A 24,746-nucleotide genomic window follows, 5' to 3' on the forward strand; every position below is an offset into this window, starting at 1 on the left:
TTACACACACAAAACTCCTTGATTTTAATGGTGCAAACAAGTCCTCTGGAGATCACATGCAGCAGCTCAATCAGAAAGACTGCACTCACAGGATGTGTTACCTTGAGCTGTTACACAGGGCTAATAAAAATTCAACTCAGTTTTGGGTTTGCTTTTCCAGTCACACTGCAGCTGGCATGGACCAAGCCTGGGGTATCCCACACAAGAACCAGTCCCTCTTGGGAAAGGAAAGCCCACCTAAATGCCCTCAGGTTATTTCTGCTCCCACTAGAGGCTGAAATAAAATTGTTCAAGGATCTCCCAGCCTCAGTGCGTGGAAATTTCTTCCAATTCAGTTGCAGCACTTGTTGCCTCAAGCCTCAAGGTCAAGTTAAGACACCCTGGCTATCTCCAACAAGCCATGTCCCCTGCTCTGGGCTGGATCATTCACTTTCCCCACCCCTCCCAAGGGTGGATGCCTGTGCTGCAGCAGACACCATCCTCTGTGCAGCTGTCAGATAAGCAGAAACCCAAGCTCAGAATACAAGGACACACCCTGAGGCTGTGACAGCCAGAGCCTCTCTCCCAGGCTGGAAAAGGCCATGGTGGTGTACTCTGGGGCTACAGACCTGCCACTGCACCAAGGACTGCATCCAGCAGGGCTGAAGCACAGCTGAACTGGCTCACACATTTGTTTTACAATCAGTGATTCACTTTGGGAGGCAGATTTTCATTTCATAACCATGCATATTTTATTAACCCAGCCAGTCTAGACTGGCATTTGGACTCCAAGAGCACTGGTGTGGACCCATTATGACACAGTTTTTGGGCCCATCTAGGTTATGGCTTGGCACTAGGAGGAGACAGAAAAGTACTGGAAAGCTTGGGAATGTGTTCAATAAAAGGGAAAATATTTCCTAGCTATAGCTTAATGCTGACACTAGCCATTTCCACAGGCAGTTATTTACCCATCACAAGGGATATGGAACAAGCAAATGCAAGTGACAAATCTCTCAGAATTTCTTTTTAGTGACTGAGCCTCTCCTAGGATTATGGGCTAGTTAGCAAGGAAATCCACTGCTAAAATTGTAATACCCTGCAAGTGTGTTTTATCACATTAATTTGATAATTTAATTATGTTACTGCCTTTTGCTACTGGACATGTGATAGAAATCTGCCAAAAAGGCAAAAAATAGTAGCAGAAAACCTGAAGTTAGAAACATCCAGCACTGGTGAATGTTAATAATGCCACTTAGATTTAAAAAAAACAGTGAAACTTTCTGTATTTTGGAATTATTTGCATAAATTATGTTCTCAGTCATTACATATATTCTATGCACACAAGAAGTCTGACAAGTCTTTCAATGAGTAAAATATAACACATGAAACTGATATCCAGCATAAATATCAACAATTCCACAAAATGAAGTGATCTTTAGAAAAAAATAACTGTGCATAAAAGTAATTCACTGATGATTTAACAAAAGGGATGGATGCATTGAGAAAATCAGGGAGAATAAGTGATTTTTCTCCATCATTTTCCATAATGAACATAATTTTTGACGAATTCAAGAACAATTTTTTACAAGGAGATCAAACTTGTGAGTGAGATAGCAGGCAAGGCAGAAATTCCAGACAAGCCTGAGTATGTGGCAGTCAGACCACGCTCTCTGATGATTTCTTGCAAGGAAAGGCAATGGAAAAACCTGATAGAAAATGAGCAGAGCCAGCTGTGCTCCTCCAGCAGCCACTCCTGCTTCCATCACAGCACAACTGGGCCCTGTGGGAAGGGAGGATCCGAGGCAAAGGCTGACACAGGGACATGAGCTGGGCTCCTTCTGTTACCCAGTTATTATGGAGCTCACCTGCCTGATTTCCATTCCTTCAGACTTCCTTCCAGCTGACGCCAGAGCTCGCTGCTGAAAGCCTTTTGCACTCCCTGTTCCATGGCTGACAGCTTTTCCCAGCACAGCAGCCTGGACAGGTCTTTCTGCTGTTCTTCAAGCTCAACGTGACTACTCTGCTTTCACAACAGGCCAGGTCACCAAGGCTCTCAGGGAACAGATGACAGTAGTAGGAGACACTTCTATTTCCAAGAATTTTACAAATCCTGAGTACTGATTATCCAAGGTCTAAATCGTTCTACATGTTTTCCCCATCTACTTTTTTTTCTTTCTTCTTTCAGTACCACACTATTTTAACCATCATGCTGAACATCACAAACTCACCACTGTTACATACACATCTCATCATCTGGGGAAGAACTCTGAACATCTTGCTTACTTTTAGAAAAACATAAATCACATGCTAAGAACTAAACAGCAAGGCCTTCTCTTCTTGGAGCATCTCAAGACACTTCTAGATTTGACTATGAGAGGCTGATCCCAGACACTCATGGATCAAATCCAGAGCATAGAAACATAACACAGTAAATGAAATGCCAAACTACTTCAGTGCAGAGACAAAAACAAATTATAAATTACAAGATGAATATGACAAACTCTTCATCTTAAAAACAAAAATCATCACTAGAAAGTGCTGTATTTAATCCAGTTCTAGAAACTACAAAGTGTTGCATTTCTTGGACTTGAAATTACATGTGTCATCTCTAAAAAAATTATGTTCCAGTGTCACCAACAGACTTGAAATATTTTGCACATTTGGGTGGAACAAATGTACTTCACCAAAACGGAGTAAGCCTTGCCTTATTTAACTTGCAAAAAGCAGCTGCATGTTGAATTTGTAACCAATAGTCTGTCACATGGGGAAGGCTGCAGAGACTCAGAGCTGCTCTCAAATCCTCCCCACAGCACTGCAAAGGATCCATGTGAAACCAGCACCACTAAAGCTAAAAGGAAAAGCCAGTGTGCTCAAGTGGTATTTAGTGGCTCTCCAAAGCTCTGTTATATTGTATTGCTTTTTACAAGTTCTTGCTTCTCTTTACAAGCTCTCAGCTCCCTGTTAGGTTCCTATGATCCACGGTGCTGTCAGTAACCCACTTATTTCATATAAACTTTACTCAGCCAGGATACTCTCTAGTGAGGACCCTAAACATTAATACTTGAGTTTGTGCTGTCCATAAATACAAGTATAAATATTTTACACAAACATAAACAAAACTTACTTGCAGGCTCCTGAAAACGCACTCTCTAAAAGCCTATATATCCATACACTATATAAACTACATATATATACACATGTGACATATATATATGATAGTGTATTTCTAGTCTTCTAAAAATTAACATTAAAAATATATATACATATAAATACATACACACAACTGCATAAATAACCTGTATAGTCTACACACAACTTGTTTTTAAACACTATATTGAAGCCAGTCTTTCCAAGGCAGGATTTACTGACCATTACATGCAGCTTCAATGACAGAAGTCAATTTGAGAATATAGACTCTGAAAACATTTTTACTGAATAAAAGGCTTCAATGAAAAATCTTTAACAGGAGTTCTGTGTGCTAGTTTGTCTATTAATAGGGCTGGATTGTGTCTATTTGTAAGGCTGAATTCAGGTCATCTATCAGACACTAGAATGGACTGAACATCCACACCAAAGGATATTATGGAGTTATGGAAGTCACTGGTGACAACTCCACCCAGTTTTTTCCCAAGTCCTTCATAAGGAGTCTGATCCAAAGCTCATTCAGTTTTGGGACATTTACAAGGTTTTGGATAAGCCTCGAGGTGACAACTTACTCCCAACCAGACCTTACTGTTCAGAACAAGGCTGCTTCCTTTCAATCTGTGTTCTTTGAGAATTTAAATCTAATGGAAAATTTAAATGCTTCATCTGCATCATGAATATAAACAGCACTGATGGTGTAAACACAAGCTTTACTGCTAAACAAGAATTGGAAGCTTGAAAAATTATCTCACTTAACCATTGCTGTAACAGGGACAAATCAAAGAGGTGAACAACAGCACCATCCTGAATTTGTCTGCATCAGTTTCAAAACATTTGTCACTTTTCAGCTCCTCTTTGAAATGCTCTTTGATAAAACTGCCATCACTAGAATTGTTTCTATATTTAATTCCTATGTCAAAGTGTGACTGAAAAATTTCAAGTTCTGTTAAACAGGAAGTTCAGATTTAAAGTTTTTTAAACTTAGAACTACAAATATGGAAATGCAGTATATCCTTTTGAAAATTATTCCATGCTGGGCTCAGAAAACAGGAGTCAGAGGATCTGACACACTGTACCCCAATCTCTGCTAAGGCCAGGGTTTACCCAACAGACTGTTCCAAGGACTCCTCACTGCTTCCATCAATGTTCTGGTCAGCTGGGTAAATGCTTGAAGCTGTAAACCCCGTCAACCACACACTTTTTTCTTCTACCTGATTTGCAACAAGATGTAGCAAAGTACATAATTACAGAAAAAAGAAAATGGAAAAATGTATCAGCCTCAAATAAACTCTTGACTTCTTTCCAGCCTGTACATTTTGTTTTAAAGACCATTCCTAATCAGTTGTGCTTCCTGTCTTTTCATCTGGGTTTGCAAGAATCACTATTTTCTCTCTCCTTGGCTGAAATGCCTATTACCAGCCCTTGCAGATTGTTTATATTTTTCCCTCTTGATCTGCACAGCACTTCCATGTTACAGAGCACACAGCAAAGCCCAAAAAGCAAAGAACATGAACTCAAAAAAATCCTGGGCAACACAAAGACCTCAAGGGTATGCTTGAGTCTGTTATGCCTTTAAAGGTAGAGAAGTGGAAAAGAGCAGCAACACTGCAGGAATCAGAGTGCTGGGTAGGCTGCCAAGGAGCCAGGAAAAGCAGCAAACTGTGAATGGCACTGAAACTAAGAGGGATTGGGAAAAAGAGGCAAACAGACAACGGAGCATGAGGTAGGGAAAAAAGAAAGTTGACCTGGAATGAGGATGGAAGCAAGCTAAGTGTTTTTAAATAATTTTTTTGGATGAACAACTGTATTTTTGGCAGAACAAACCAAACTGTGTACGCTTGGAAGCAGTCTTAGATAGTTACTGAGAGAACTTATTTACACATCATTAATTGTAAAATAAAAGCCAATTTAACAGCAGTGAGTAACTTTTATAGACAGTAATGCAATCTCCAGTAAGAAATTTGAACACTGAAATCTTAAATATTTTTACCCTAAATGACAGAAGTTTTCTGATAGGATGCAATGAACCGAACTCCCAGTTTTGCCATAAGTTTGACAAACGTAATGCTCAACTTCACACAGCCACATGCAACATCTACAATAAAACAGAACTCAGGGGTTAAGGGATAAAAACATCTATTGCAGCCCTGCAGACTGGCTCAAAAATAAACTGCCTCTTCTAGGCAGAATGGGAAACAAGGAGTGAAACCAAATACCAGTCAAACCTTAGACATGAGTAAATTTCTGAAGCATAATAAATGACCCTAACTACAAAGTTATTTCAAAGTAAATTTCTGAAGCATAATAAATGACCCTAACTACAAAGTTATTTCAAAACATTGGGTCACTCTCAGTAAATGTCAGTATTCATTTAAGCACTGGCAGCCCGATTTTTCAGAAGGAGGGAAATGTATCTTCATCATCCAAGTTGTTTTCCAAAGCAGTGGAATGGGGAACAAATGCTTTGACCTGAGATGAAGCACAGTTCTACTACATGTCATTACTTATTTGCAGCTTTACAACTTGTTACTTATTTTCCACAGTTAATCTCCTCAGCCATAAGAAGTGATTGGCAAATCAACTCTTGGCAGAAGGGAGTTCTGCAACTCAGTTACCCAGCTGGAGAAAACTTTCTCGAATGAGCACACAGAGAAAGGTATTTGCTAAAATCCTGCTCCTGACCCTGCACAGAAAGGGCATTGAAATCCTTGCTTCTTTTCCACCTTTCTTTTTGTGTTAGAATCCCTCAGCCTGCTTGCTCCTCTATGAAAAACTACTTGGCTTGTACTTGGCTGTCTCACAAGCTATAAATTCTCCTTTCTACTCTGTTTCCTTGAAAAACTGAAATCACAGTATTTTAAAGCAGGTCTTGTCCCTGAAACTCTCATGACCAGCAGAAATCGCTTCTGCATGTTCCAAAATGTTCATTTCTCAAACTCTGACCCCTCACCCCCCTGTGATCAAGGCTCTACAACTGTGCAAGCTGAGTTAACATGGGTTCCTCCTTTCCTAGGGATCCTTCTGCTGCCTTTCACTGCTTCCCTCCCAGTCTGATTCTCGGCTCAAGTCTTTCCCCCATCCCATTATAGTCACCCACCCAAGAGTATCAACAGTGTCAATCACCCTTCTGACCCCATTCTAAACTTCCCAGCCTCTGGCCTACTCCCTGTAACTTGGGAAAAAAGCTCGAGTTTCCTCTAAATTAAAAAAATATACATTGTCTTTGAACTTTATAAATTAAGTTTTATTTTATTAAAAATCTCAACAACCATTATCTCTGCAGATCCATTATAAATGAAGACAATTTTTCAATTCCTTGCATATGTTCTCAAGTTAGGTTAACATTCACCACATTTTCCATGCAAATTTTGGGTTAGTATTTGTTTTGAAACTCTCTTCCAGTGACATTTCTCAGTGCACAAGGCTGCCTAACCCAACCTGCACAATTCCTTGGCTAAACAGAGAAACCAAAGTTACCCACACAGACAATCCAAAACCTGTGGTCTGTCTTTCCAGGAAAAGGCTGAGCAACAGAAATGTTTCCAAGGAGCATTTCAAGGTACCATGTAGTAGTATTTTGCCCAGAAGTAACTCTGTCTGTGAATTTAATTCAGTAGGGAGGCAGAGGGACACCATCCAACCCACCAAAGCACAGCTCACCACAGACACTGCAGTAACGCACCACAGCTGACACACACTGCTCCAAATCACTACAATACCTGCATTTCCTAGAACACCTCAGCTGTGCCTCCTCAACATTACCTTTTCATGGATTTCCTGTGTAGACTGAGCATCACAAAACGCCACAGTGGCGACATCCTTCAGAATAGGCATTTCCACAGTGCAGTCCCTGCCGTCCAGCAGCGCGACCAAGGGGCGCGGGTGCATGGGCCCGTTCATGATCGGAGGTCGAATGCCTGCACACAAACACACAATCTTGTCAGTCAGGCCATGCAAATGGCATTGCAGACAGGTTACAGCTACTCTGCTTTATTCTGACGGCAGAAAAAGATTTCAAGGACTGAAGCTAACAAAACAGGAACAAGTTTATACTCAGCTGTCAACCGAGCATAGAAGACCTTATGAGGAAATTCCATGGAGGTTCAGAAGGCTGAACTTTGAAAGATGGACAAAATCACTGAGGGAATACTTGTTTTTTAAAGATACTTCTCACTGTACTAATCAGTGTCTCTGCAACCTTGTTCAACCTTTAGGTTTTGACTGGATTCCACACCTTTGTGAGCTCTAGAAAGAGTGAGAAATATCTTGCCCAGGCTTGCATGAAGAGTGGAGCTTATGGAATATAATAAGCAACTCAGTGAGGATTTGAGTATTCAATTTACATATATAATGATGATTCTGCTGAGACTAAAATTTAACTTTAAAAAGCCTACAGCAGCAAAATTTTCCATTTACTGAGGATCCAGTGTCCAAGTTTACAGGCAAAATTGCTGATCTATGTAGGTCTGCTTAGGCTTAAAAAGTTTTACCAAACCGTTCTATAGAGCTTGGTCAAACGTGTCATACTTAATCCACCACTGAAAACTCTTACAGAACAGGAAAAAAATGTCCCTCCCTAAATCAATGTCACACTCTGAACACCGTGGAGTGACAAACAAATTCATGTCAAGTATCTGGGAGAAGGACAATCAGTCCAAACTGAAGATTTAATTTACATCCTCCTTACAGAGTCTGGAAATGAAAAATAATCCGTAAGATATTTAGAGAGCATCTCTTTTACAATACAGATGCTATAAATACATAGAAGTACTCAAGGGAATAATATTAAACCACTGCATTTACAGAAAGTAGTTGAGCATGGGTGGGAAAAAAGACTTCCTGAAGAGATAATGAAAAACAAAATGAAGAATAAAGTACATTTTTCCTCTTTTAGAATAAGAAGTTTTAAGCACTGCAAAGTGAATCAGGCTAGTTATTTCTTGTATAAAAATTTCAACAGATATTTTTGTTGCAGTGTCAATTTTAAAACATTGCTTATTTTCTTGTTAATCCAAGTTGGTCCAGCAGCAATGCAAATGACTGAGGTGCCCCGGTTAACTCCTACAAGCAATCCCTGCATCTTAAGTCCCAGTCTGTGTCAGAAAGCAAGTCCTGAAAGACTAGTATCTGCATTTCAAGTGGATGGAAAATCAGCAGAACCCCAGCCATACAAGTATGTGATGAAGAAAACCAGCTGCTGGGAAGAGAGATTTTCACAAGTCAACACAAGGAGCGTACGAGTTCCCCTGGGACAGCTCCAGGGTCCCTCTCACTGCCTGGGTGAACCCAGCAGCTCAGGACAGCCCAGTGCCACTGCACTCTGGCATTGCAGCTCTTCACCTGTTCAGTTTTTATACCTGAAGACATGAGAAAAGCAGTCACTACATTTGGTTCTTTTCTGCTCTACTTCCAGCACCTCCCCACCCCTGATGACAGCATGGACTGACTGACTCTGCAGTACTATCACCATTTTTCAGATGGGAACAAACAAAGTTTGTTATGGCAATTGCACTGTTGCAAAAACACCCACTCCTAACCTGTACTATGATAGGTGAGCTTAGAAATGCTTCTGGTACACATTATTTCAGTAATATTCAGCCACCAAAACTAAATGGGAGACATTAATACGTAATTTTTTAAAAAACTGTGCAGCTTGATAGCTTATTATTGATACTTGTTTGAACCAAAAATGGCCACATAACCCTCATACAGACATTTTTAGTAAATAAACTACATACCAGTAATGGGGTATAGGAGACAAACACTAGAATGTACAACATAAAAATACTTCAGGTATTAATGGAACAATTCTATCCTTTAATGGGGATTTAATTACAAAACTCCACATTAAATATACTTAAATACATCCTAGGATAAAGCATGTTATAGACTTGCTCACATTTTTTAAAAAACAGTATATATAACAGCATTAATAAAATGCAATTATGTCTAGAAACAAATGCAAAAATGACATTGCAAGACCTCTTCATTTTGCTTAGAGTGACTGTGCTTACTCAACAACTGAAATGTCATGATCTTGTCAGTACAGCAAAGCCAGAAATTCAATAACAAGTCTGAATGCTAGCTAAAATAAAATTTTAAAAGCTAAGAACTTTGATACTAAATTTGTTGCAGATGAATGAGGAAAAATATGGCACAGGTGATTCCCTCAGAGCTACAACTAAAGCACCTCTGTCAGAGCACAGAGTCCAGACTTTAAAAAGTAGGTGAGATTAAAAACTCTCACTTCAAAGAAACACTTTTCTGACCAGGGCTAGCTCAAAAAATCATGAAATGTTACAGCACTAACTTTAGTGCTTTTGCATGTGGACTTCACAGTGCACATGCAAAAGCACTAACCAGAGCCCTTTCAGATAATGATTTCTCTAAAACACATAAAGGCGTGGTCTGGTTTTCCCCTCACACCAGTATAGCTAAGATTTCCACCAAGTTACTTGTGCAACACTGGTGCTAAGGGGAATGCCAGGGCAAGCCCCAAAGCACAGGAACAGAGTCAGAAAAACCCCAGGAGGAGGAACCCTCCCTGAGAAATTTCAAGGCTTTGTTAAGAATCCCCAGAACTCAAATACATCCAGTGACCTTGACCACAAAAACCCTACAAACCTTTGCTTGCTAAAATCCTTTCTGAACTTCAGCACAGACTTCCTGTTGCACAATCTTTGTGCCTAAATCTCCTGCCCCTGAATGGCAGGCAGTAATTCCCACTTCAGTTAACTTCCAGGAACTTCATCCTAGCGGCAGTCCCCATTTGGAAAGATGTGGCTTCGCTATGAATCAGAACCTTTGCAACAAAAAGGTTCCTCTTCCAGCATTTGGATACATTCTGCCTGGTTTTGATCTGGGAATGTCACACTGCACTGCGCCTTTGGCTTTTCAGGAGACCTTGAAGAGGCAGCAGAAAGCAATGTGGATTTAAGAGCAATGTGGATTCAAGAGCAATGTGGATTTAAGGGCAGTGTTTTCCATGCCTGCATTTACAGTGAATAATGCAGCTCTGTGCCAGAGAGAAGTAACTGCAAAGTGGTCAGAAGTGACATTCAACACGACAAATGTAAAACTGATTTAAAAAAATAATTTCACTTAGCTGGCTTATTTAAAAATATTATGGTATAGCACTTTACATTACACAGATAACACAAATTATACCACCACCCCCACATCCTATAACCTTTGTTATGGGAAAACAATCTTAGTTTATCCTAACTCAAGACTTTCAGGAACCCCTACCAACCTGACATTTCTTAATCTGAGCTTGATTTCCAGGATCATGAATTCGATTTCTCAATGCTTTACAATCTTCAGTATTCTGAGGCAAAATAGCAGCCTGTCATTCCATCCTCATTTCCATGTCTTTAATTTTTCTTGCAGCCTCCTGTAATCTTGAACCAAAGCTTTTATACTTCTTATCCACTGCAACCTCTGTAGCCTGGATGGTGTTCAAATTTTTACTAAAAATTAAACACAAACAATACATTAAAACAACGTTAAGGGTCTGACTCGTGCTCACAGAAGGCAGGAAACTCAAAATTAAAGCTTCTCACTGCATCTGTACCCTTCCCCCTATGGCTGCTGGCTTTCCACCACACCTGCTGTGCTGCCATGAACATTGCAGGGAAAGCAGTGGGGTGTTAACACACACTGCACCTTGCTCAGGACAGCAGGTGTACTGTACATACACCTACCTGCAGTGGTGGGCACCACTCCCATGGCCAAGGCTTTGCCTGGGTGGGCAGGGATCCAGGGACAGTGTGTGATCTCCAAAACCCCCCTGCTGGAGGGCCAAGCCCTCCAGTGGGCACCAGAGATGGAGTGAGAAGCCTTAACTCTGAACTTGATGGTTTAGCTGGGTGTAAGTCAGGCCCTTAAGGTTATCTAAATGTATTAAAGAACAAACCTAGCCCTTTCCCAACAGCTCTAATCCAGCTGTTAGTCTGGGGTTTCTGCCCTGCCCCCATGTGGAACAAATCTGGTGGGGAAGCTCTTATCCCACTAACAGCTACTGTGCCAGTGGCTGCTGGGTTTTTCTAAATTCATTCCAGGTATAAGGTGCAGGGACAGACAGAGCAGCTGTCCTCAGGCAGCAGCTATCCACATGTGGCTCACAGCACAGTGCCTCTGCACAGCTGCAGCCTGGAAAAAACCTATCAAAACCTTATTCTAGTCCAGCTCTGATGGAAATAAACGGGGGAATTGAAAAAGCAGTTTTCAGCTGCAGAACCTGAGAGGAAGCCAGCCATGTGCACAACTGACTGTGGGTCCCAGAAACAGGGGATTGACGAGCCCACCGTGCAGCTTTGTAACCAAACAGGAGTGGGAGGGCTGTGAATTATTTTACCTCCACACATTTGAGAGCCTGGGGACTTAAAGGTGATCAGCCCAACCTCAGCACAAGATGTGTTTTCTTAAACTGGGAGGAAGCCACCCAAGCAGGGCAGTGTCCTCCTCCCCCCCAAACCCAACCAGCATCTCCTGCTCCTCAAGCATTGTTTGTGCTACCCTCCAAGGGCAAGAAGCCAATGCCATTGGCACACAGCACTGCAGGGTAAGAAAGCTCTCCCTGACATAATCCAGGCTGCTAAATGTGTTTCAAACTTTTCATAAAAACAACTTTTTATGGTACAAACTGACAGTAATTGAAGCAATCACTTTGCCCAAATACCAGAGATCTCAAAGTAGTCTGCCATGGTTTACTGACATCAGAAAATGTACTACAATGCAAAGCTATCAAGATTAATAACAATGTAATTTTCACATTTTTCTACTGCTGATTAACTTGACATCATTAGGCTGAGGAGTGTCTCATATGAGGCGCACATGTTAAAAGTAAAGGACACTGTCAGATTTGTAGGCCCAAAACTTGACCTACCTTTCATTTCTTTAAATCTGTTTGCAAAGTCCATGTAATTCTTTAAATGTGTTTTTCTTTTTTCAAAACAAATGCTTCAATTCTTTTTTTCTGAAAAATACATCAATGCCAAAAAGCACAATACTTATCAATAACCCTATAATCACAAACCAACAGGAACATGAAATGGAGGAGAGCAGCCTGGCAAGAGAGTTTTCTTGTCACTGGGGATTCTTACAAGGGCAAAGATTAAATAAGGAAGAAAAATCCCTTGACAATATCCTCCTTTTCAAAGAATTTGTGGTAAAAACTTCCTTTATACATTGTAAAACATCAAAATGATTTACTTTTTTTACAAAATGCAAACTACTGGAAAACCTCATCAATATTTACAGAAACAAGACCTGAAAATGACAGGTTGGACATTCAACTAATTTATAGTCTTGCACATGTATAATGAGACTAACCCCTTTGGCATTTACCTTTATTTTATATTCTTACCTAGGTGTAAATTCAGTGAGAGCTGTCACTTATTTACCATAAACCCTCACAAAAAATTTGCATTATTTTCAAAAATAAATGCTAATATTAATTCAAGGAAAGAATGAATTGTCAAAACAAACAAAAAATATCCTCCCCATAACATGAACACAGAAGCTGTTATGAATTACATTTGCCAATATGCACCATTAAAATTCCTAGAAACCCCATACTTAAAAATCGTATTTTAAGGTTTCTGACCTATCATGCATTTTACATCTTGGACTCTTTTGGCAGGCTCATTGTTTTGTGCACCATGAACTCAAGTTCAAGATATTGAGATTCAAGGTATAGCAAAACTCTAAGAGCAGTCAATTAGAAGTTTAAAATACAACTCAGGTACAAGGATCAGAGAAAAGGATGCAAAGAAAAAAAAAAAAGAACATTTATCATCCTTCAGTATTGTGATATTCAGCATATTTAGATGCTGAATATGCAACACAAAAATTTCATGATTCCACCAGAATCTGAGCCAACACTTTTTGCTGCTGCCTTCAAGATGAGCAGGATGCAATTTCCTATGAATTGGGATGCAGGATTGGAGGGAGGCACAGGGGAGAATACTTTAAAATAAAGAACACAACAAGGGACAAAACAGTGACAGCCACCCTCAGAAGACTGAATTACGTAGCAGATTAAATTTAATTTCCTTCTTTTCTCATCTCATTTAATGCTTCTAAGTATATTTCTTAAGAATTTAGGAACCTGCTGCAAGGCATATTAAAATTGAGAGGAACAATCCCAAAGTGATTTTGAAAGCAACAAGATGGACCTCACAGGGCACATGCAAAAGCAAAGTGAGCAGGAGCTGCACTGAAAGCTCATGTGCAGCCCCCGGGGAAGGCCCCAGGGCTCAGAGGGTAATGCTGAGCACACTGGGACTTCACTGGAAGCACACAGTGGATGGATTCTGCTGCTATCTATGCTTTTTATTTACCTGAACTCAGTAAGAACAAGTCATCTTCCCTCTTTTCTTTTGAATTTGCAGGAGACCAAGAAAAATACAAGCGGTTTCCTGTGCTGTGTTGACCCAGCGATGTGCAGAGCAGTCACACCCAGCTGCACCCTCCTGTTAAGTGTGAAGGCTGAAAAGCACCCAGAGCTCTGCAGACACTCCCAGCTCCCTCCCTGACACTGGATGCACACCAGCACCAGCACAGTGTAATTACAGTGTAATTACAGCCAGCCCACAGCCCTCCATGGGTGCATCTGTGCACACTGCACTTCATTATTGCACTGCCCGGGAGAAAGGAGCCTGGGCACCCAGGCAATCACCCCAGCACACAGCACAAAGTATGTGAGACAGCTCTCTGGCTTGATTTGCCCTTTTGGTACAATCACAACAAAACAAGCCAATGACTTCTGTTTAGGACATTCTGCATTTCCCTGCTGCTGCTAGAACCTGAATCATGATTCCTCATTCCTGTTCCATACTCACACTGCAGGTAAACTTGCCATTCTCAGGGCATTATTCTGACAGTCATGAGGACATGGGGCTTAGCTCTGGTTTTTAATAGTGATCCCTAACCAGTGGTTTTTGTTTTTATCTAGTAATTTTGCTCTTATTTGTCTAATATCTGTCAGTGCGCACACAAAATCTTAAGTGCCTGTCAGGGTACAAAAACACAAACATCCCACAAGGCACATCTTGAAAGCCTTTGATCAGAAATAATGTTCCATTAAGGAGAAACAAAATAATCTGGCAACATTTTATATTACACATGTACTTCAGACTGGAAGTATTTCACATCTGTCAAAAAATTACTCAAATTACATATTTGGAGTATGCTGTAAAGATATGCCTAATCTTAACTAATACTCTTCAAAATAAGACTGAAAACAGTATGAATCACACCTATTTAAAGTAAAATAAACAAGCAGTAACAGCACTATGTACTATGGTAACATGTTTTAATTTCCCACCACCGTTTAAAAAGCAAAACAAATGACAATATTCAGTAACAACTATATCAAGTACCAAACACAAAGTCTAAGTATCTGCAATAAAACACACATTAAAAGCAACGTTGCAGCAGTGTTGTTTTCAAGTAACAGATACATGAAAGCAAACTCCAGAGAAAGGCAAAACATCACCAAGGACTGAGCTCTCCTTGGATGTGCAACATCTCAGTGCCTGTGCACAGTGAGTCTTTATCTGTTTCAAATATTTCCAGCTTTATTAAGTAATAAGTGAAAGAAGGGGGAGGATAAATAAATTGGCAACAGTGGAGCTGTGCTAGCTGAGTTCACCCACATCCATCTCAGCTTCTGAGAAATGCTGGCTAAGGCTGCCAGCTCCTGTTAGTTATCCCACAGGTTTTACAGTCCACACACACTGTGACAAAAGCCACAAAAAACTGCTTGGTCACTTACAGGAATCACTGCAGTGAACTTGGGGATGGGACCTGCAAATTAAGACCCAACGAACTTGAGAGTTGTAACTCTCAGCAGCCACACCTGCCCACAGCTATGGACATCAATCTCCAGTTACTGATGGGGCAGCTTGTCCAAGACGCAGAGCTGAAGGCATGAGCCAAGCCTGCATTACAGACATCCCACAAAGCACCATATGCTGGGTTTATATCAGAATACACCTCCCCTTTCCCCTTCCCCAGGACAGTGACCATGGAGCTGGCTGATTATGGCATCTGGAGGTTAACCCACCCTAACGAGCTCCCAAAGCCTGGCTTAAAATACAACTGGGCTTATATTTCAGACCATAAATTTTATTGGTGGGTGGGTGTGACTTTAAAAAAAAAAGGCAGAAAATTCCTGCTGGCAGAAACTGGAAAAACAATCTGTTTCAACAATTGCAGTAGGAGCAGAATGATTAACTCCCTGAGCCTTTCCAGTAACAATACAGACCATGCCAAGACTTACTGAAACCCTTGCCACGGAAGAAGCGCTCCTGGAGATTTTCAGAGCAATCCTGAGGATAAACAACACCAGAGCAGAGCAGGCTGGCAAAGGAGGGCTGTGCTGCACAGGAACTGCATCAGTGGCCCTTATCCTCACTCCTCTGCCCATGTACTCAACAGACAGCATGCAACCATGCCTTTCCATTTTAAATCAAGTTACCAGAACTAGCATCTGGGCTGTAGTTTTGATAAAAGTTCAACAGCGACACAGTGTTAATTTAAAATGTAATTCCCTCAAGGAATGAGTTTAGATGTGCCCATGACATATGCATTTGAACTATGAAGAAAAAATAAGAGAACGAATTTTTTTCTTCTCATCAATAATGTTACTCTTCTAGCAAGTTATTTTATTCCAGCAGGTTTGGGTTTTTGTTTGTTTTGCTTTACACCACAGCCTGAGCTGGAAATATTCTTTGAGAGAAAACACTGCTTTTTAGCTTTGTCATTACAACTGCTTTCAGAGTATTAATTTCACATTAGGTTTTAAAGACACTGCCAAGAATTTATTACAACATAATTTCTAAATGTAGCCTGTATTAATGGCTACACTCTGTGTTTTTCTCATGTTTTAGATGCTGTACAGGAGTCTGTCTCTGAGAAAGAAACCAAATAATCCAAGTGGAGCCAACATCAAAGGCTTCCTTTATTCTGATCCCAAACACCAAAAGCAATTTCTCCAACAGCACAACTGTACTTTGACCCAAGAACGTTAAACTATTACCTGAGACACTCCTTATTTTCCTTATCAAAAAGTCTGAAGATAAGCAAGCGTGGGGCCTTGGATAACCAAATCATTTCCACAAGGTTTATTTCTTTCTTAAGGTCAGGAGAACACACTCAGATGACACTAAAAATAACAGTATGGAAATGTTTTACATATTGAACACTGGCCAAGTTCTTTGTAACTCCTTAACTTTGGTTTTTTATTTTGGGAAAGCATCAAACGTGATACATTATCCTCTCAGCTGAACATCATGATGCTGTGTGTCAGCAATCTTTACAGTGAAACAACAACCACAACAACAAAAAAAATACTGTGACTTGTTTAGGGATGGGAGAAGGGAGGAAAGCTGGAAACTTTAAGGCAGACAGCTAAAAACTTTAAAAAACAAATATACATATATATATATACACACAAACACATAGTCCAGACTGCTAAAATGAGCATATTTAAAACAGGACAATTCAACACAGTAGTAAGGATTCTGGTAAATAGGGATAATAAAATCCCTCCAGTTACACTCCATTATGTTCCTCTGAAAAGCAAAGCAACTCTAACAAATGCTGAACCTTTGCAAAGGGCTCCTTAAAGCTTTTTTCTCTCTCCCTTTCTGGATCCTCCCACCACAGCCCCTGACCTCTGCTGTCCTCTGCCAATATTATGAAAATGGCTGATGATGATTACAAACTAGAGAACAGTGTAGTAGTAAAACTGAGAAAATTTGGACTATAGTGAAATCAAAATCCTGCATCTCCCATCCAGGGTCCTCTGCAGCTTAAATAATCAAAGTTAAATAAATAGCTTTTTCTGAAAAGATACTCATTTTGAAGGTAAGCAAACAGGATGTATAAAAAATGACAAGCTCACTGAGAACCAGCCAGTAACAACAGTCCAAGTGCCAAATAAAACAGGCAGTTTAAGGCCAAAGCCGGGTTTATGTTATCATGTTACATTTAATCATAATATAACCAAAGCAATGATGTAAGAGAGCTGTTCTACTGAGCTGTTCTTCAAGTACAAATCTGAGTTTCAATTACAAAGGCTCTGGTCTCAACATGACAGTTAAAGCTGCACAGAAAAACAGTTCAAATTGGGAGCTATTTCCATGACTTGATGAGTGAAGCAAAATATTTCTTCCCACACATACCACATACTGAAGGGGTTTAGGGAAGGTTTTTGAACATTTAAAGATCTTTCTGATGGTGAAAAGTCAGAAGTGGTTAAAAATGACCTACATTTGCATTTTTTTTACTAGGGTTTATAGTTTCTTTTAGTCTCTGCAGTTTAACCATTTTCAACTTGAAAACGGTCCATTCACATGCACTAAAATGCTTTGCAGATAATAATAAATTTTTCAGAGCACAAATCATGTTCTGTCTCTGCAAATTGCATAAAACATTTATCAGTGCTAAAAAACATCAGTAACAGGGGAAGGATTATAAAAGGAATTACTGAATCCATTATTAAGAGTTAGAGAATGTTAAGGCGAAAGGGCACTCATCACTCTCGACATGGATTTCTTGCCACGGTCTCTCTCTGACTCTGGATTTCTGGTGTGATCAAGCACTTGCATTTTGGAAAATGCATTCACTATCACATTTCTCTGTAAATACAGTGAACATGACAGTCCACAGTTTTATTCCAGCCTGTGTGGTTTGGCACAAAAACAAACTTGCTGCAGCTCGTGTGGCCGCCAATGTGCAGGCAGAGACATTTCCAAACGTGCCCACGGCACATCTGTGCGTCACACAAATGCCATCTCCCCCTCTCCCAGTGACAGCCCCAGACTTCTGCAGCGACACACTTGCTGAGAAACAGACAATTATAAAAAATGGACCTCTTCTGAAACAAAATACAGACTGACAACAGTTGGAGAAGCAATTAAATTGGTCTGGTTTCCATTCGATCGGATGTAGAAAAAAAATCCCAAAATAAGAAAGCTTACTCTGATTTTTCTAGGTTTTTGAAACCAGAAACAGGAGGGATGGCAGTAGCAGGATAAACAGCACCATGCTGAAAGGCTGCAGGAACACTCTATTTCTGCAAGCCAACAGGAAACACATTACTTTGAATTTTATCAAAGATAATCATCACTGAGTTCATGCAAAGTAAACTGGAAACTCATTTGGTTGCTCAGAAAGTGGACAAGGCATAGGGAAAGATGCTGGAAAACGAGTTTAACTGCTTCCTACTGACTGTGATTTCTGAAAAATTGGGAGAAAATGACAGCTGAGAGCTTACTCAGTGCAATACAACAGCTATCAGATAACTCCCAGAAACCAAGAAACCATTATGACTATTTTCCAGAACATCACAGAAGAATACGAAGCTTGAATCCTTGAACTTGGGATTGATGCAGAGTAACAGGTATTCATAACATGTTATTTTCCCTATTTTCTGGATATAAAGCAAACCAAATTCATGCAGGTATATCACTGCAAAAGCAAAAAACCAGCAGTTACTACTTCTGCTCCGTAACTTTGGTTACAGCCATGCTCCTTTTGCTTAGCAGGTATTTTGACAGCACAACAATTATTTCAGAAGAAACTGTAGCTTTTAAAACATTTTCATCAATCTTTTAATTCATTCTGTTCCTCTGGGTTGGGATTGTCAACTCAGTTACAAAAGGAAGATGAAAATCAAGTGCTGAGAATAACAAATGAAATGTGAAAAATAACTCTTTGTGATGAAAATTGTACATCCATGAGTAGCCCAGGTGAGAGCCATTTATTTCATCTGCACTGTAAACCAGATTAAAATAAGGTACACTCAAGCAGTGATTAAACAGGTGCTGGTCAATGAAGTTAATGCTTTCAGAAGAAACTCCACCTGTGCTCTTTGTTTTTTGAATAATGAATTAGCCTTACTTCCTTAGGAAGTCTACACCACCACAATACATTGTGAAATGTGACCCTCAGGCTGAGATAAAATTCTCAATTTAATCAGCTATACATCCCTTAAAGCTTATGTTAAATGGTTCACATAAAGATAATTAAACTTTTATGTTAAAAATATTTAAAGGACAACATAACTAGTAGCTTAACTCTCTGGGAGGTCTGACAAGGACCCACAGCAGAATGTGGAAGAGCTTTCCACCATATGGGATTTCAGTGAGTAGTCTACCCACCTCTGGATAGATGAATTTGAGAAGGGACACCAGCCACACTCAACATCTGGTTAAAGAATGAAAAACATCTAAGAGGCTGTGCTGGTTACTGAGAGTTTGGATCCAGAAAGAATATGAAGGAAGAGTTCAATCTACAGCAGAAACATTACAATTCAGTACAGGGATTGAGTGAATGAACAGTGGGAGTTCTGCCCTCAGTGTGGGTCTCTGCAGCCCCTCCTGGGCCAGCAGTGCCATCAGGCATTGCAGGGAGGGATGGCGAGGGAAAATCAGTTTAGTACATCTGTCACCAGTTCCTCTGCAGTGCACCAGGACTGGTGCGGGACCCATTCTCTTTGTGAACAGATGTGTTGGGAGAATGAGGGTGGGGGCCTGAAGGGAGGAAGGAATGGTTTTACTCTGCAGGATGAGACACTGTCACACAGGAAGCACCAAGGCCCAGCGTGACACTTCTTTTCACAGCTGCATTATGGTTAGTGAAAAATCTGCTCTGTAAACTGCTGGGAAAAGCCCTCATCTGCTGCACTCAACTCCAAGAAAACCACTGGCAAGTAACTGCAAGAACAGTTTTGGTGGAAGAGTTTGGCATGAATCTAAATCTTTCTTTTCCACCAAAGTTATCTAAAGAAAATATGAAATGCAAAAATAAGGGGATTGCACCTAGAGGGATTGGTTTGCTTTGTTTCACAGTTATATTTTTTAAACTGTCCAGAGGGAATGAACAATATGGTTGCTGAGTGATGCCATGACACTTGTAGCACAGGACAAGTGGCATGAACAAAGTATTTCTGACCTGCAGGTCTGCAGTGCTTTCACTGAAATTTGTTAAATGCTGCACAGACTTATGGCTTTGAAATGGAACAGTGTGTACTTCAACTCACAGAATACAGCAAAAGCAGTTCAGAACTACACCCAAACAGGCCAGATGAACTGACTGTTTATTAAACATGTAAAATGGACTCATGAGCAGTACCAATTGAATTTATTTGTTTTGCACACTCCCTAATAAATGGTTAGTGAAACAAAGTGTCTGAAGCCTGGAACAGGATGGAGAAGAATGAGCCAAAGTGCATGAATTCAAATCTCATTTTTATTCTGCATATCCAATCTGTACAAAGCTCTTCAGACAAAGGTCTGGAGCTGTTAGGAATGAGATTAAATCTCATCCTAAAGAACTTGAAAGCAACTACACTGGAAACAGAAATTCTGCAACTGCTTGTAGCAGATCTGAAATCAGATAGTTACCAATAGTTAAGAGTACTTGTTTAGATAGTTCCAAATCTCTAGAAATGTGGGCAAACACTAATAGCCCAACTGCTCTCTGAGAAGATGTGTGACAGACCTGCTTTTTCTCCAAGCAGCAGCTGCTGCAGGACACCATCACAGCACCATGAACACTGCTCCAATAACTATAAAAGAGCCCCAGAATGTGACTTTTGCCAGTATCGAGGTATTTCAGGAACTTCAAACTCCATTGACTAAAATCACAAAATATCAATGTAATTATTCCCTTACTTTTGTCAGTCCTGATCAAAGCAAATTGCTTAACTTTTTTCCTAGTGAAATGCAGTGAACTCTTAAAGCAAACAGGACACTCTGCCAATAATAATAAAAAAATAAAGAGCAATATCAATAAATACATTAATGAAATGAAAATTAGGTGGTGTCATTTTGTCTTATTAAGTGTTGGGTACTTTCTGAGCTTAAACTAAGGTTTGGTGTTAGTCTTTGTCTCACTGATTCTGCCAAGTTTTACGTATAAAAACCCTTATATGAAGTACAGTCTTTCTAATACAGTGCACATGATGCAGTATTTTTTTTTCTTCCTTTAAGGGTACATTTTTCCCTGTAAGACATAAGGCAAGATAATTTACATTGCATTGGAAAGCATGCATGTATTAATGATGGGGAATGATGAGGAACATAAATAGTTTCCATTTTCACATTCAAAAACAAGTACCTGCAAATTAATGCTAAAAGCAACTGGCCTATAAAGGAGCCCTGTTTCCATGCCAACTGATAACAGAAAGACATATAATTCAACAAAAAAATGAATAACCTACACAACAAGAAAATAAAGAGCAAGGAGAAGTGCTGGAAATCAAGATTCTGACCATACCCAACTATTTTACAAGAATAGCAAAGAACAATTAAATTGCAATTTAAGACATGAATGGTGTGCAGCTAATGGCACTTCATCATTACAATACTTCTAAAAGCTGTCAGTCTCTAGTGAAGAAAAACAGGATCCAGAACACTTCTATTAAGGAGGAGGGAACATTTGTACAATTCCTGTGAAAGCACCAAGTTCCTTTCAGTGCACATCTTTCATAAGGATTTTAATTTTTTGTCCTTAAGGCCTCGCTTGGCACCTCACTCACAGACTTGGGGTCCTGCAATCAGTCAGCAGAACTGCTGCTACCTGAGTGTTCACTGCAAAATCAGGGACATGATGAGAAATGAGCAGATATGGATCTGCACACGAGCGGCTCACATGGCCATGTGCATGTATTTATCTGATGTAATTGAATTTTTCCATGTGTACGAGCAAAATTCAGCTTCACAGCTGATAAAACTGTGCTACCACCAACAGTATTACAGCAAACTAGAAGTTCATGAAGTTCATCAATAAAATCATGGGATATACAGTCCACACATGCCAATTTCTACTTAAAATTTAAGCGAGGAAACTTAGAAATACTGAATTGACAAAAATGCTGCTGATCTAAATATAACCAGCTCCAAGATACTGACATTTACATTCAATAAAACCAGCAGTTTGAGTATATGCTCTTTAAACCTCAAGAAATAAATAACCCCAACTAAAAGGTCCATAAACCCTGTGTTCTAAATGAATACAAACTGAAGGCAGGACAATAAATTGCTGTTTCTAAGTACATCTTTATTTTATCAGGCAACAGTGCTTTTCTTCCTATTTAGCACTTAAAAACATATTAAAAGTCATTAGAGGTTTAAAACAGATAAAAATTATGGTTACAGAACTGGAAGTTGGAAAAACCACCATTGATGCATTTCAGTCCATTTGAATTTTACTGTTTTGTCACTTTCTGCCTAAGTAGAGAATAGAAAATTACAAGTGCTTGTATCCACCCAACTGACTTCACATTTCTGTGAACACAGAGGTTGTTACATGACAATGGGCCTAAACACTGCATGGAAAAATGCAAAGTTCACAGAAAATGAACTTTAGTTTCATTTACGAGCCTCAGTCTGCATAGGGACTTCAATGACATCAGCAGATGAAAGAAAATAATTCTACAGCCATGTTCCAGCTTATCCAGATAGCATGAAAGATTAAGGGTTTCACAGACTTTCTTCTTCTGTCTGTTCAGAATTTACTAAGAACTGAATTTTTAGACATGGGTTGCTTGCTGCCCTTTTAAACAGGCATTGATTTTTCTAGGAAAAGCTTTGCCCTTCAAGGGCAATAAGTGTATGTATTCCAGTAGAAAAGATCTAAGCTGAAAAGTTTTTAAGTCATCAAGATTTATTTTTTTTTTAATAAAACCCATGCTCCCATCACAGCTCAGAAAACTATACAGCAAGCATTCAGCATCCCTGAAATTTTTTAGGTCTCACTACCTTTCTCCAAACTTTCCCTAAGGCTGGCCATAGTTAACTGACTGCATTTCTGCTGGTCTTGTACAAGCTGAAAAATGACAATTCAGTGTGGAGGGGCCAGGATTTCTGCACCTTACTTCATGTATAAACATGTATAAAGCCTAAAACTACTGCTTTTAGGCTTATATAGTAAATTCCTGTGTGGGATCCTTATAGGAAAAAAATAATAAAAAGAAAAATCTACACACAGGCCCAAGACGCTGACTTTCCCAACTGATTAAACTCCATGTGTTAAGTCATGTACATCACAATTACCTTTGTGGCCTGCCAACTCTTCAGGAACTCCTGAAGTACAAAGATATGAATTCCAACAGGGAAAAATGTATTTTAATAAATGCCAATCAATGTGTAATATTACAGAAGTTACCAAACAGCAGCAGCAACCGAAAGCTGCCTGTGCTGGGGCTGGCTGACAGCACCTGCACTCCCAGCTCCACGCTTCCCTCACAATTAATTCCTGCCATGTTTTGGAAGGACTAGGAGTGACAAAGCTGAGGAAGATGAAAGGTCACTTCAGCTTCTCACACCTTCACCTCTTTTTATCTATTGTCAGAGAATCTCTTCTGTTCTACAAACACCTTTCTATTCTTTGGAGCCTTCTGAAAGTCAGTTTTATACTGATGACATCGTTCCAGTACCATGGATGAAATCATCCACAGAGCGCACGGATTTTTCACACAGCACTGCCTTGGGCAAGATCTTAAAAGGCAACAGAGCAGAAGAGTCCATGCTATTTAAATATGAAGAGATGACCAATAATGAAATAAAGAAAAAAATAAATCATTTTCAACAGCAACAACTGGAAGGGCAAACAGCAACAATTTCATGTTCGGCAGCACTTCTTAGCCTTGGCCAGCACTGTCTGTTTATATAACTGAAAGAAAGAATGCTGCCCTGAACTTGCCCATTATCCCACAGAAAAGGCATTGTGGGAATGTTAGCTTTTACCTGGCTAACTTCCAGATGCTGGCAGAAAAAACACCCTTTTAAAATTTTAGTCAACTGAAAAATACTTGACATTTTTCACATTTTACAATTATTCCAAGTTATGTATAAGCTAACATAGGCCTTGAACTAAATCCATATAAAATGGTCGTAGTAAGATGATAGACTGCTGCGCAAAAGAAGGAATTGAGGGGTCTCAGAGCCAAATCAAACAGCCAGTACTGCATTACTCAAACCACAGCAGCTTCGCTGAAAGCAGGTGCATTTCTAGAATAGCACAAATGTTTGCAATGTCCCTAAGAGCACTTGCTGGACAATGAGAGCAGGAACTAAAAAAAAGTGCCATCCCAATTTCAGGAAAGCAGCCTGATGCTGTGAAGCCGAGCCAGCAATGTGTGACCAGTATGCTGTTTGAACCCTGCATTCTGTCATACAGGTGCATCTTGCTATGCATCTAATATCTGCATGGGAACCACGACAGAAACTGCAACACAGAACAATCACAGAATCATTTAGACTGGAAAATACCTCCAAGATCGTGCAGTGCAACCTGACACTGCCAAGGCCATCACTGAACAATGTCCCAAATGCCACATCTAGAGGTTTTTTAAGCATCTCCAAGGACAGCGCCTCCACCACTGCCCTGGGCAGCCTGTTTAAATGCTTGACAACCTTTTCTGTGAAGAAATTTCTTCCAATATCCAGTCTAAACCTTATAATGGTAGGTGTAAAGGTAACTAAGGTCTCACCTCAGCCTCCTTTTCTCCAGGATAAACAACTGGACACACTTCAGCACCTCAATGTCTGTTTTGCGGTGAGGGGCTCACAGAAACACAGGATTCAAGGTGTGGCCTCACAGGGCTG

General features: G+C 40.0%; 1 protein-coding gene across 8 annotated transcripts in view; it reads right to left on the reverse strand.

Annotated features, from left to right (window-relative positions):
• CTBP1 (C-terminal binding protein 1) overlaps positions 1 to 24,746 on the reverse strand; it is a 236,430-nt gene that overhangs the window by 29,463 nt on the left and 182,221 nt on the right. For 5 of the 8 annotated variants that reach the window (XM_058023766.1, XM_058023765.1, XM_058023771.1 and 2 more), the window contains one exon: positions 6,886 to 7,040. In XM_058023766.1, the coding sequence (XP_057879749.1) occupies positions 6,886 to 7,040 (155 nt within the window). Of the gene's footprint in view, positions 1 to 6,885; positions 7,041 to 10,375; positions 10,593 to 12,010; positions 12,080 to 24,746 lie in introns of those variants that run through there. The other 3 variants (XM_058023770.1, XM_058023768.1, XM_058023769.1) reach the window with 2 other exon arrangements.

Source organism: Melospiza georgiana, chromosome 5, assembly GCF_028018845.1.
Source record: "Melospiza georgiana isolate bMelGeo1 chromosome 5, bMelGeo1.pri, whole genome shotgun sequence".
NCBI lineage: Eukaryota > Metazoa > Chordata > Aves > Passeriformes > Passerellidae > Melospiza > Melospiza georgiana.